The 13,798-nt window shown below is 44.7% G+C and overlaps 1 protein-coding gene across 2 annotated transcripts in view; it reads right to left on the bottom strand.

The window, feature by feature from the left end:
• LOC109997906 (neurocan core protein) overlaps window positions 1-13,798 on the bottom strand; it is a 109,929-nt gene that overhangs the window by 42,966 nt on the left and 53,165 nt on the right. Inside the window, exon 10 of one of the 2 annotated variants that reach the window (XM_020652567.2) lies at window positions 5,218-5,334. The exons of the other annotated variant lie outside the window; for it this stretch is intronic. Within the exon in view, the coding sequence (XP_020508223.2) occupies window positions 5,218-5,334 (117 nt within the window). The remainder of the gene's footprint in view (window positions 1-5,217; window positions 5,335-13,798) is intronic. 2 annotated transcript variants of the gene reach the window in all.

Genomic DNA, 13,798 nt, shown 5'->3' with positions numbered 1-13,798 from the left:
CAAACAAAGCATGAGGTAATAAACAGCTAAAGAAACACTCCATGCTGTCAGCACTCAGCCAACTGGTGGATCCTTGTTGCCTCTTTCATTTGTCTCTCAGAACAGAGCAAAAAAAGATACAAAAATGATCAATATGCCGGGCTTCAGGAAGTAAATGGTAAACGGACTTGAGCTTGTATATTTATTTTCTAGTCTTCTGACTACTAAACATGCTTTTACATCGCAGGCTCATTGCATTTAAAGAGACACACACACCAAAACGGAGCATTCTGAGAGAGCTGGTTTATACAGGGTCACAACCTCCTCTGGTGCTTGATTCATGTTATATTTTGATCAAAGCACAGCACAGATGTTTCATTTAGACCACAGGGGACTGTTTGAAAAGGTGGAGAAGGGGGAGAACATGACCTCATTAACTCATCCATTCATACACATTCAAACCTCACCTCATATTGCATGGTACATGTTGCTGCAGGAGCTGGAGATCGACAACCAACCGTCTGGTTGAGAAACGACTGACTCTACCAACTGAGCCACAGCTGCCGCAGCTGAAACTGGTTAGTGCTCCAGCCTCATGTAAAGATGAAGTCCACCAAGCAGGCGGCCCAGGTTTGAATCGTAGGGTGACAGACCATATTTTCAAACCTCCAAATAAGGACAGTTTAATTTGACCTCTAACCCATGTATGGACCCACAGATGCTTCTGCTCTGATCACAAGTATTGGTAGGTAAAGGTTTCCTCCTGAGCAGCTCGTTTAAGTTGGTCATCAGCGGCGTTTGCTTCACTGAAATAGATCGTTAAAGTTCTACTTCCTGTCTGTACTCTCCGGTTGTGTTTGCTTGTTTTAATACGGCTTTGTATGTCAACATTTCCACTGTGGGCGACTGAAAATGGACACCTGCTGTGTGCGCAGAACGCAGCATATTCATTGGCTGGTACTCTTAAAGGAAGCTGTAACTTTCCTGGAGCTCTTTGGAAAACGCTGACTTCCTTTTCAGTATGACAGCTCGCCTGTCATAACGCAGCAGGTCGTGTTAGCATGATAAGCTAAACTAGCGGCGCAAAAGCTGCAAGCCTTTGATTGATTGACACATGACCTTTAACACGTGGTGCATTAGTGATGTTTTTTCTATTGGTTAAAACAGCAGCAGCATTGGCAACAACATTTGTTGACATATATAGAGAAAAATCAGTGGTGTTGGCATGGCAACCGGGACAGGGACTGACCAAAACCAGGATATTTGTGAGGTCTCGGGCCACTTGGATCCAGGACGGTCAAATCAGAACATATTGTCACATTATTCTCCACTCTCTCTCTCTCCCAGACTCTATCCAGTCTGTCCTATCTCACCTTTAAAGAAAGGAAAGAATAAAGAACCTCTCAAACACCCTGTTGAGTTTCTCTTTGCTGTGTCCATGAATGTAAGCAGTCAAATAACTCAAAATCACATGAAAAAATATTTTTCTGATGGCAAAGTCTCAGCGTGTGAACGCTGCAGTTTAACTCGACAACATATTGAGCTCAGCACTAAAAACTTTGAGGATTTAGATCCAAACACATAAATCCTTTAAATCATTAATGGTGGAATAAACAGGAAGTCCTGAGGGGAGCAGCATGGCAGCAGATTCCATGTATTTCCTACTTTACACCCTGATAACTCACTGAGAATCTGTCTGCTGCTTCCTTTCTTCTTCTTCTTCTTCACTTCTGATAACACATAACTCTGTTTTATTACATCCAGTACCTCGAGCTTTAGGCTCTACAGTCTTACTCTCTCTGCCTCAAATCACCAGATTTAGAGGCTCTGCTGAACCATATCTCAGCTTCCTGTGTTTGTATCTACAATAAGTCGTCCATTATCGTCATCCACAGCCTGCGTGACCCGTCCTGTCCCCCTCTGTGACCTCACTGCTCAGATCTGTGGACACTCTGGTGAGGCGGGTTAGAACTCCATGGTATTAATAGCTTCAACCTCATGAATCTTTCAGGCTCAATCATGAGAGAGGAGCGGGACTCAGGGGATGAATTAATACAGAAGACCAGCGGGGGCGTTTCTTTATACATGAGTTATGCTTCAGCTCTTCATATAGTCTGGGACACAGCGGTTTTATATAAGACAAGTCCAAACCACAGTGTGAGTGTGTGGGAGGCCGGGCATGAGAGGGTGAGGCAGAGAGAAAAGGATGAGAACGAATGAATATATTATGAATATATTTTCTGCACACTCCTGTGAACATATTTGTCCACTCCAGTCGGCAAGTGAGTGAGCCTGAGAGAGCTTGAATAAGATCAATTTGATGCATGAGTACAATGACATTTCTGAAGGAATAATTGTATCAAGAGAGAGAGACAGAGAGAAAGAGGAGGATGGGGGCCAGAGTGAGAAGACGAGGGAGAAGAGGTCAGGGTTTGCAGCAGGAAGGGAAAATAAAATATAGAAATGCAGGTTGTTGTTATTTTTTAGTCCATCTCTGCACTGTGGAGATATTTCACTCCAGCACTGAACTGCAGCTCTGGCCAAAGATCAACGTGCTGGAGGGTGAATGGAATGAGGTGAGAACAGGGCGAGTCAAATGATGGAGTGTTAAAATAAGGAAATATAAAATGTGGGAGTGAAAAAGAAGTGCAGAGCAGACATGGCGACCACGAGAGAGAGAGGAAGCAAAACTAATCATCATGAATGGAAATGAGGCCAGACAGTGTGAGCTTCAGGTGTGCTTCCTGTGGGTGCACACTGAATAACCTGAGGTCATGCAAAGATGGAGGAAGTTGCTTTTTAATTTATTTTGTGTATATTGGAGTGGGAGTTCTTAAAACGATTCAAATTCAAGGACGTGCGATCAGAGCATCGACTGCAACTTTGCTGAACGACCCAAACCTAACCAATCAGTCCTGATGATGATGATGGGAGACCATGAGTGATAGCTTGGATTGTTTGAACAGAGCACTGCATGAATAATGTCCGCGGGTCTGAACTGAAATAATTTTAAAACTCCAGTTAGAAATACAGAGAACGAGAAGGAGGCTCTGAAGGAATGCACACTCTGAGATGTCAACAGCTTCTTCTTCTTCTACTCCTCATTAATAATAAGTAGAGAGCCACAGAAGAAACACAGGCCATCAATAATGCAGAGCACAAAAACGCTTCTGCACAAATAGTTGCAGCTACAAGCCAAGTCCTGCAGTCCTGCGGGGGGGGGGGGGGGGGTGTTGTGTTGGTGCATGAGCTTGTAAACCATGAATAACAAAGTGATGGCTATTAGAGCAGCAGAACACAAAACTGAATGCACATTTTTCTTCCTGTTTTAATTCCGCCGTGCTCAGATGCTTTCACCGTGGTTGAGCATTTGCTGCTGTAGGTAATTAACCTCGTGGCTTTGGTCATAATTAATACTAAAAACATCAGATATGAAGCTGTTAAGCTACACAATCAGCATCACAACAACAATTGGAAAGGTAATTAAAAACTCCTCAGAGAGTTACGCCGGAGGTTATACGACACACGAGCACAGAAACAACGAGGAGACTTTCCTCCCAAATAACGACCGCAATGTTTTCTCAAAAACACAGTTAAGTTCCATCACATTCAAAAACAAACACGACAACATCGTCTGATATACCATGTGTGTGTGCATTTCTGTAAGTGTGTGCATGAACGTGAGTGTGTGTGTCGCAAGTGTATATGTGTGTGTGTGAGTGCGTGTGTAGTGTGTGTGTGTGTGAGTGCGTGTGTAGTGTGTGTGAGTGCGTGTGTGTGTGTGTGTGTGTGTGTGTGTGTGTGTGTGTGTGTGTGTGTGTGTGTGTGTGTGTGTGTGATTCATGCATGTCACAAACTATTGATCCCTCCGCAGACTGTTGATTGATCTCTGATGGCGCTCGTGCACATGCATATTTTAATGTTGCATTAGATGTTCTTTTGTGTGTAAACAATAAATGTTATTGATAATCAGACCCCAGACAATCTGTCTGTCATGACCCCTGACCCCTGAACCCTGATCTATCACCTCTTTCCATGAGGAATGACCTTTGAACCCTCGGTTTTCTTTAAAGGTGTTCATATGGAACACAAAGAGAATACAGCTCAGTGACATGAAACATCCTTACAGGTCTTATAAAACATTAAACAGATAAAACTTCAGTCAGATGAACAACCCATATATTTAAAGGAGATCTGTTAACGTCACTTTGACCATTAACAACATCAGCCTCTGCCTGAAACGCTTCATTTCAGCTACTGTCTCTTTAAGGCCCCGCCTCCCCATGTGCCCACTGTCCTCTGATTGGACAGCTCTGTTTCGAAGACGCAGGGACATTTGAGTGAACTTCTGAGTAGGCGTGTCCGACGGCTTTGCTCCATGCTTTGCTCTGATAGGCCGGAAGAACCTGACGTCAGGTTCTAGCCAAGTTCTCGTAACGTCTGGGGATTAGGCAATCAGCGGTGTATCTTTTGTTTAAAAAAACTTTGCCGAGGTTTAGTACGGACATCCAACATCTTGACATTGTATGTATTTAAATACGGATCAGCAGAATAGATCTCCTGGTTTAAAATAAAGCAAATGAAGCGTTGTGCAAGAAGACCTGAGTAAGATTGCAAACAGAGTGGAGCTTTGAGTGTCATCTGGTATTATATTAGAGCTCCACGCTCTCTGAGCAGGACCGGCATCAATCAGTCAGACTGAACAAAGACTACTGAGATGTGTCAAAGCTCAGGTGCTGGAAGTATCACAAAGAAAAAATCATATGGATATAATCTGCTGATGCAACATCTCCTTCTTTTCTGTGTTTTCCTCTCGTCCCTCATCCACAGTCACACACACTGCACCGCCACTTTAACCAGCTGCCTCACGCCTCAGCCTCCTCTGATCCCTGTGTGTTCCTTCTTGTGATTCACACACACACACACACACACACACACACACACACACACACACACACACACACACACACACACACACACACACACACACACACACACACACACACACACACACACACACACACACACACACTTTAAACACTGCACAGCCACAATCTCCCATCACTAAAGTGTGTAAAGATGAGCTGTGTGCCTACGATTGCTGGGGCAGAACGTTGAAAACACACACTGGTGCTCCCTCCTGCGTTCACTGCACAGTAAATGTTGTCACACTGTGACACAGCATCTGTCTGCAGCGGTGACCTCTGACCTCTCTCGGCCCCCCGGGTGGTGACTCACCGATCTCACAGCTCTCTCCAGAGAAGCCCTGCGCACAGTAGCAGCTATATCCGTCCCCTTCCTGCAGGCAGCTCCCTCCATGGAGACACGGGTTGGTCTGACACGGGTTATTCTCCACTGGAGAGACAGAAACACAGTAACTTTCATGTAAATGTTATTTTAAACAGAGAGAGCGTCCTGAAAGAGCCTTTAATGTTCACATTTGTGACGGGCAGTGAGAAGCATTATGCTCCTGAGCCCGTCCTCCGCCCTCCATCAGAGGTTAAGACGAGCATTGGCAGACTGTAGCTGGACTTGTCCACATCAGTCTGACTTTGTTACAAGGTGACTGGCTGTCCCTCTGACTGATTCTCACCAGGCAGAGGACAAACATTGAGTCGAGCCCTCCTGCTGTTCGGTCCAAGTCCTCCTGATGAGTCGAGGTCCTCAGAAACATTCTCTTACAGAGGGAGGTAATAAACACATTTTACGATGCTGCACTATAACTCCATGCTTCTTTGGCAGCATAACGGGTAGAGATAGAGGAGATGAAGTCATAATTATTGCTCTTTTATTTTTAGGATGGGAGAGAAGGGAGGAGGAGAAACCTGACAAGGACAGTTTGTTGTGCAGAGCAGACGTAAGGATTTTATATTCTGTGTGCAGAAAAAGGGACCGTGGGGAACTGACTAGATTAACTGGCTTTTTATTATCCAATCCTGATAGGGCTGCTGGCCCTGACACAATCTGTCAGAGCATCTAATACACTGCATCTTCTCCATAATAACAGCCTGACTCACTTCATGATGTATGAGCAGGGAGACGCTGTGCAGAACACAGAGTGCAGTTCAGCTCACAGTCTGGGGACACTCTTCTGTGATACGTGTGGGATTGTTTGTGTGTGTGTGTGCTCCTGGATGTTTGTCTGACCCCGACTCTGTGCAGGCTGCTGATATATACAGTAACATCAATGTGTGTTCAATTTCCTGTGAAACATGGAGCACTGCAGCAGAGAGGCTGCTGGGTGATACAGCGGGCAGGAGAGATGATGGGAAGGCTGACTTTGATCCACTGAAAGAAAAAAACCATTAGAGACTGGATCGTTTCTAAAAATCCACAGGAGTAAACATTCTCATAAAATTCTACATATTATACCTTTAACACTTTGTCTGCTTTTAGGACTTAATATATTAATGTATTTAAATATGTTAAAGACACAGTCAGACACTTACTCCTTCAAAATAAAATACAGACTTCTCCTAAAGTAAAGACAGAGTTAGCAGCTTGTTCCTTCAAAATAAAGACAGACTTCTCCTAAAGTGAAGACAGAGTCAGCAGCTTGTTCCTTCAAAATAAAAGACAGACTTCTCCTAAAGTGAAGACAGAGTCAGCAGCTTGTTCCTTCAAAATAAAAGACAGACTTCTCCTAAAGTGAAGCTGCTCCATCGTCTCTTCTGGGCCTCCATACATGTGTGGTGGTGACTGTGTCTGCAGAGACTCTGTCCTCTGACTGGATTTTACTGTTCTGCTTTGTTCTGGTTGACTTGGGACGTTTCCGGGGCGGAGCTGGTGTGTTTCCTCCAGCCAATGACAGTGCAGCAGGTGAGTTTAGGAGTGGATACAATTCAGTGATTGGACGAGATTCAAACCGGTGAATATGACAGACGTGGACGTAGCAGCAAAGAAGAGAAAATATAATCAGAGTGAGGAGAAACACAAGTGGAAAAAGCTCGTTCTAAAATGAGGGTGAACCTTGTGTTGTCTTTTATCCGTGGATGTGGAGTTGGTCTACTTCCTGTTGGACAGGCAGGTGACAAACACTGGCGGTTAGCTTGTGCTAGCGTGCTTTAAAAGCGTTTCATGAAAACAAATGTTGTTTTCGGTCACCCTGCAGTGGGCGTGCGCTTCTAATGGCCATGGTGCATTAAAAGAAAAGGCAGCTTTCCCCTGAGCTGCCAGCGCTCTGGTTCTGTGAATGTTGTTGTGAAGAGCAGCTGATTAGACTGGAAACCAGCCGCACTGAAACACAGACGATTACAAAGGTAATCTGGACGTTTCCACAGTATTGCTACTAAAAGATGCGTATCCATGTTGGTCCATTTTGCTCACAAAGGTTCATTGACGTAGCTGGACGGGGCCTACTTGAGTCTCCTTGCAGATAATAACTTGTGAGCTGAGCTGTAGCAGAGCAGGACATTGATCCAATCTGCAGACAATTAGTGAAGACTCATTACACACAAATGAGACTCTTGCTCTTCACCATCTGTCCACACACAGCTGACTGCAGTCTGAGCGCTGACTCTGTGTGTACAGTGTACATGAAGCCTCAGTTAAGGAGACGCTGCAGCAATAAACATCACTTTGATTGAACAATCAGGTTTCTCTGAGGACATTTAGCTGCTTTCAGAAGGAGGGTGACATGAAACTTAAATGAAAAATATGCAAACAGATGAGAAACAAATGAATCATGATAGAGAGAAAAAAAGGACCCATGGAGAGAAACATTAAATATTAAAGTGTAGTAAACAGAGACACAGGAATAAGCCAAGGGACAGGATTTGTGAATTAAACATGGAGACGTATTATAAATGACATGGGTGCAATGATCTCATCATGAAACGATCATGAGGATAATGCAGCACCTCTTTAATCCTGTGCAGAATGACCTTGAATATGCCCTGTGAGATATTTTACTGCTTTACAGGGTCATCTTAAAGGTCCAGTGAGTGAGATGTGTAGTGAGTGAGATGATAAAGGTATCTTACTATATGATCAGACATTAAAGAAACATGCTATGTTGAAGTGCTGGCTTCTCTGACAACAATGCAGCAGTCAGTATGTCCTCCTTCTAACTTTAGATTCTGCTCCTGAATGCTCTGGATTTGTTTGGACCAGAGAGACACCCCCCCACACAGCCGTTTTGGACGCCCCTTGGTTTGTCAGATATGAGAGCAGTTATCAGGTCAACAGGTGTTGCAGCGATGGAAGCGGTCAAGAGAAGTGGTTCAGATAGAAGTGATTGTACCCGACCTAAAAAGCCTCTGCATGTTTCTAATAAGCTCCACGAGCAGAAACGTGCTCAAACTAGGATCAATATTGGAGATGCTTTTGAAAAATGGAGAGAGGTTAGAACACAGAAAGGTTTACAGACCCATGCAGAGCTGGATAAACACTGAAGCTTCAGTGTCCACCACATGGTGACCTGTGTGAGCATCGAATATAGAGAGGAGGGGGGGGGGGGGGGGAGAGTTACAGATTTACAGATCCTTTAAGGTATTCTTAAGATGATGTATTTCCCCACCCTCTCATGAAGGAGAGTATCTGCGGGTGGCAGATTATTTAGGAAGAGGAAGAGGATTGAGATGAGGCAAACGTCTCGCATCCTGTGAAGTCTGTGGAGGATTTAAACAAATTCAACATAATGGGAGCACGCTAAAAAGGTTGTGCTGACAGAAACAGTGAACTCTGCATGAATAAGAGACAAACACATCAGCAACACTGCACACACACACACACACACACTCTACATTCCCTGTATAAACTCCTGCTTATCGCCCGACATGTTGCTCTGCTCGGACTCACTGAAGCTTGTAATAGCGTTGCTGAGACAGAGATCACGCCTCAGCCTGTTCAAGTGTTCTCCGTCTATGAGCGTGATAAGCCATCACCTGCACCCAGCGAGAGCCCCCCTGTTCAAATGTGACGCTACAGTACTTCTCTAAAAGGCGCTGAGGCTTACAGAGCAGCTATATGGACAGCTCAGCAAAAGTACAGTGCTAAGTCGATGACATCATCACCTGGGTCGCTCCATGTGTCTGAAGTGTGAAACTTCCATGATGTCTCTAGTGAAGGAGTGTTGTGAGCGTTCCAGAGCTGGCAGAAGGTCAGTCCTCGAGTCCCTGCAGCTGACAAATCAGTTACTTCCTGAATCAGGGCTTGTAACACGATTGACCACAAGAAAGGATTCAGGCGCCACCCTGCATACTTTAAGACGGCTGTGTACACGGATATCGCAGCTCATGGATCTTCAGTAGTGGTAGTAGCTCAGTCTGAAGGTCCTTTGGTTGGGAACTGGAGAGATGCCAGTTCAAATCTGGAAATCGATCTGTTAGCTGGTGCCAGGTCACATCCTGAGTACCGCCGAGGTGCAGGGAGCAAATACTCAACCCCCACCAGCTCAGGAGCACCCATGGTGGTCAGCCCCCTCACTCTGACATCACTGCATCAGGGTAAAGTTGTTTGTGCATTGTTTGTGTGTGCGTGTGTGTGTGCGTGTGTGTGCGTGTGTGTGTGTGTGTTTCAGCCTATGTGTGTGTTGCGTGTTCAATAACAGAGTAAAAGTCATTTCCATTTGGGGATTAATAAAACATATCTTCTTCTTTTTTGTTACTTGTGTTCTCGCTGTGTATGCATGACTGACATGCACATTGAGGTGAAAGCATCTCTTCATCTTGTTGTACAAATAAAGACAATAAAGGCTTTCTATTCTATCCCGCTCTGTTAATGGTCACATCGTAGAGGGGAGGCGCAGCGAGGTGTAAAGATGCGATGACGCCTCCCACAGATCTAAGGAGAGACAAGCTCTGCAGAGGAGGGGGAGGCTACTCCACATGTAGAGCCTAAACACATGGAGAAGTATAAACACGTAAATGAGGATCGTTGGGCGCCCTGTACTGAGCACGGCCGTGCTACTCATCCGGGGTGCAGCTGGAGCAGGAACAGACAGCTCTCAAGTTCAGAGTAATGAGTAATGCAGAGCACACCAGGAGCATTCAGATCGACTTTAAAGTTTAATGCATATAAAACATTAGAGAGAAGAACGCATTTCACACAGTGGCTTCCTCAGGGTCGCCCTCAGAGCAAATTCACACGGACATTTGAGAGTTTTCCATTTTCAGTTTCACCTCTTTTAGGTTGTATTAAAGCGTGTTCCTCTTTCCTGCACAAGGAACACACACACACACACACACACACACACACACACACACACACACACACACACACACACACACACACACACACACACACACACACACACACACACACACACACACCATGAACAAGCATGACTCTTGCAGTTAGCCACACAACCAGAAGCCTGAGACAGCAGAAAGCTGCTGATGAGCCCTCTTTGTAAACACCTCTTGAACCAAGCGTCACACTGAATTAGCTGAGTCAGCAGGTATGAAGTACCACACAGACTGATGGAGGAACTGAAGGTCTGTTAATGGAACTTTAACCTAAATAAACTGTACAGTCCGGGATGTCTGAGTGGTGGAAAAAGGGCAGATTTGGAATCCTATCTTTCAAGTGATCCCTGACAGGAATCCCTGAATCCCAGAAACAGGTAGCATGAACACAAATTCTCTGCAGTGTTTGGTCCATGTGTCATCACAAAGAAAACCTGAACTCGACTTGTTCTGACAGCGAGTGTTTCAGCAGTAAGCACTGTTAACACCCCCTGACACTGTCCGCTCTGCCTTCATTATCAGTGGGAGTAAAGTCAGGCAGGCAATATGGCCGCTCCAAAACCCCAGCTCATCTCCTCAGTAGCAGAAAATAGCTCAACCCCAACCGGTCTCACCGTAAACCTTAATGGCAGGTGGCTCCATTTATGACAGCATGTTCCCACATGAGTGTCAGAAATGTTAATTGACTGTGAATGAGTAATAAACATGTGAAAGTAAGTGGTGTTAAACAGAGGTGATGTTGTTTGTTGCTTAATGAAACCCTTCACACCCTCAGGGGCTCGAACTGCCAATTTTCACATACTCTGTGCCCGCTACAATCCGTCAGAGCCACAGATTTGTTCCGTTGTTGGTCTGGAGCATGAGCGCAGCCATGAACAGCTGTAAACACGAGTTCACAAGTTCACAAGTTCACAGGAGAACTACAATCTCACTGGAGAACTACAAGATCACTAGAGAACTACAAGACCACAGGAGAACTACAAGATCACGGGAGAACTACAAGATCACAGAAGAACTACAAGATCACAGGAGAACTACAAGATCACAGGAGAACTACAGGATCACAGGAGAACTACAAGATCACAGGAGAACTACAAGATCCCATGAGAACTACAAGATCACATGAGAACTAAAAGATTACAGGAGAACTACAAGATCCCATGAGAAAAACAAGATCACAAGAGAACTACAAGATCTCAAGGGAACTATAAGATCACAGGAGAACTACAAGATCCCATGAGAACTTCAAGATCACAGGAGAACTACAAGATCCCAGGAGAACTACAAGATCACAGGAGAACTACTACAAGATCACTGGAGAACTACAAGATCACAAGAGAACTACAAGACCACAGGAGAACTACAAGATCACAGGAGAACTACAAGATCACTGGAGAACTACAAGATCACAGGAGAACTACAAGATCCCATGAGAACAACAAGATCACAAGAGAACTCCAAGATCTCAAGGGAACTACAAGATCCCAAGAGAACTACAAGATCACTGGAGAACTACAAGATCACAGGAGAACTACAAGATCACATGAGAACTACAAGATCACATGAGAACTACAAGATTACAAGAGAACTACAAGATCACAGGAGAACTACAAGATCACGTGAACCACAAGAAAAACGTGTAAACAACATGCATCTTTGTCTCTCTGAGGATGATTTTTTGTTCATACTGTTTAGACAGCATGTTGATAAAGTGATTAAATATACGATCATGAGTGTATATTATGTTTTATTTTGAAAATTGACCAGACACTCTGTCTATTTCCTCGCCTGACTTCCTGTCTGGGTCTATATATTCTGATCAGCTTGTTGGCACTTGCAGAGGACTCTGTCTTAAATAGACTTGCTGCGTATTTGAAACGGGGCCGAGCGTAGTGACGCTGCTGGCACGCTCTGGAGACGAACCGCGGAGCTCGCTGTGGAAACAGGCCAGTGAGCCGTGGTGTAGTGCGCAGCGCTGACAGACTGTGGCGTGCACGGAGTATGTGGAAAGTGGCTCCAAGGCTGCACCCAACAATAAAAGCTCAGATTGAGATTCATCAGGGAGGAGACTAACCTTCTCAGAGAATCTCTGACTGAGTTTATATGAGGACATGAGAGCCAGCAGATGTCTACACAGGTTTACAGATACGGCTCATTTAAAGAGACTTCAATAAACCAGGAGACATGATGACGTCTAAATGCTCCAACAAGCACCTGATGGTCTCTGAGCACTCCTCTGTTTTACTTTGTAGTTTTTATGGAGGACTTAACGTTCACCATCTCTCTCTGTTATGGGCTCGTGATTGGGATGCTTTCTCTCCATGAATGCAGAGAGAATAAGAACCACGTCTGTAGCAGCAGTGATTTATGAGTTTGTAAGCAGAAGGCGGCGTCGTAACGAAGCAAAGCCATGATGAAAAAGAATCTTACGCCCAGAGACACTGAAAAAAACCTCTGGAGCATCCTTTGTCGTTGTGAGACTGAAGTTAGCTTTGTCTGATCTGTAGAGCGCTGTGAGTTGAGAAAGTGTTCATAAAAACAACAACAACAGAAAGAAAAGTGCAGAGCTGTTCCCAGAGATTCAATCCTTCATCTGCCTTAATGGGACCCCCTGGTCATAGCGCCTCACCGCTCCCTGTGATGGAGCTCCTACGGGCTGAATTATCATCACATCTTGTGTTGGCAGCAAAGATATTAGAGCATCTTTGTGAATCCATAAACACGCCTGTTAGAGATGTGCAGGCTAGCTGCAGAAAATCTCTGATGGTGAAAATGAAACAGAGTTGTTTGTTTTATGAACTTTTGAGAATATAAATCATTTCAGTAACGACAGATCACCTGAGGTTTTTGCCGGCTACACAGAACATCATTCTGTAAATGCTTTCGGTCCATCCATGTATATCTCTTGTTCTGGGTCACAGCGGGCTGGAGCCGATCCCAATGGTCAATCGGACGAGAGGCGGGGTTACAACCTGGACTGTTCACCAGCCAATCACAGGGCTGACATGTAGAGACAGACAACCAGACACACTCACATTCACACCTACAGACAATTTAGAGTCTCCAGTTAACCTAACCAGCATGTCTTTGGACTGTGGGAGGAAGACGGAGTACCCGGAGAGAACCCACACATGGAGAACATGTAGACTCCACACAGAGAGACTCCTGTCAGACAGGTATTCAAACCAGGAACCTCCACACAGAGAGACTCCTGAAGGACAGGTATTCAAACCAGGAACAGCGCTAACCACTGCACCACCATGCAGCCCTTCAGCATATTTGTGTTCTCTAAATAATTTAAAAACTAACACTCTTTGCAAATATGCACATTTGTGGCTTTCCTATCACTGCTTAATGTAACGTTCAAAGACGTTTTTTCGTTCTGTTTCACAGCATGGTGCTTGACCTGGTCCAAACTGAGTTTCAGATGATGTGTAGACCTTTGAAAAACAACTTGTCTTCTGACATTAACCTAATAAAAGGTACATTTTTGACATGATTTATAGACTTGACATGCAACTTTATGCATGTTTCGCGTTGACAGTGTGATTCCATCTTCAGCGAGACTGCACCATTGTCAACAGATCTGGATCATCTTTAGAGGCTTCTAAGTCTCAGACCAAAACTACACC

This window comes from Labrus bergylta, chromosome 6, assembly GCF_963930695.1.
Source record: "Labrus bergylta chromosome 6, fLabBer1.1, whole genome shotgun sequence".
In the NCBI taxonomy this organism is placed as follows: Eukaryota; Metazoa; Chordata; class Actinopteri; order Labriformes; family Labridae; genus Labrus; species Labrus bergylta.
This window is presented reverse-complemented; position numbering and strand designations above follow the sequence as displayed.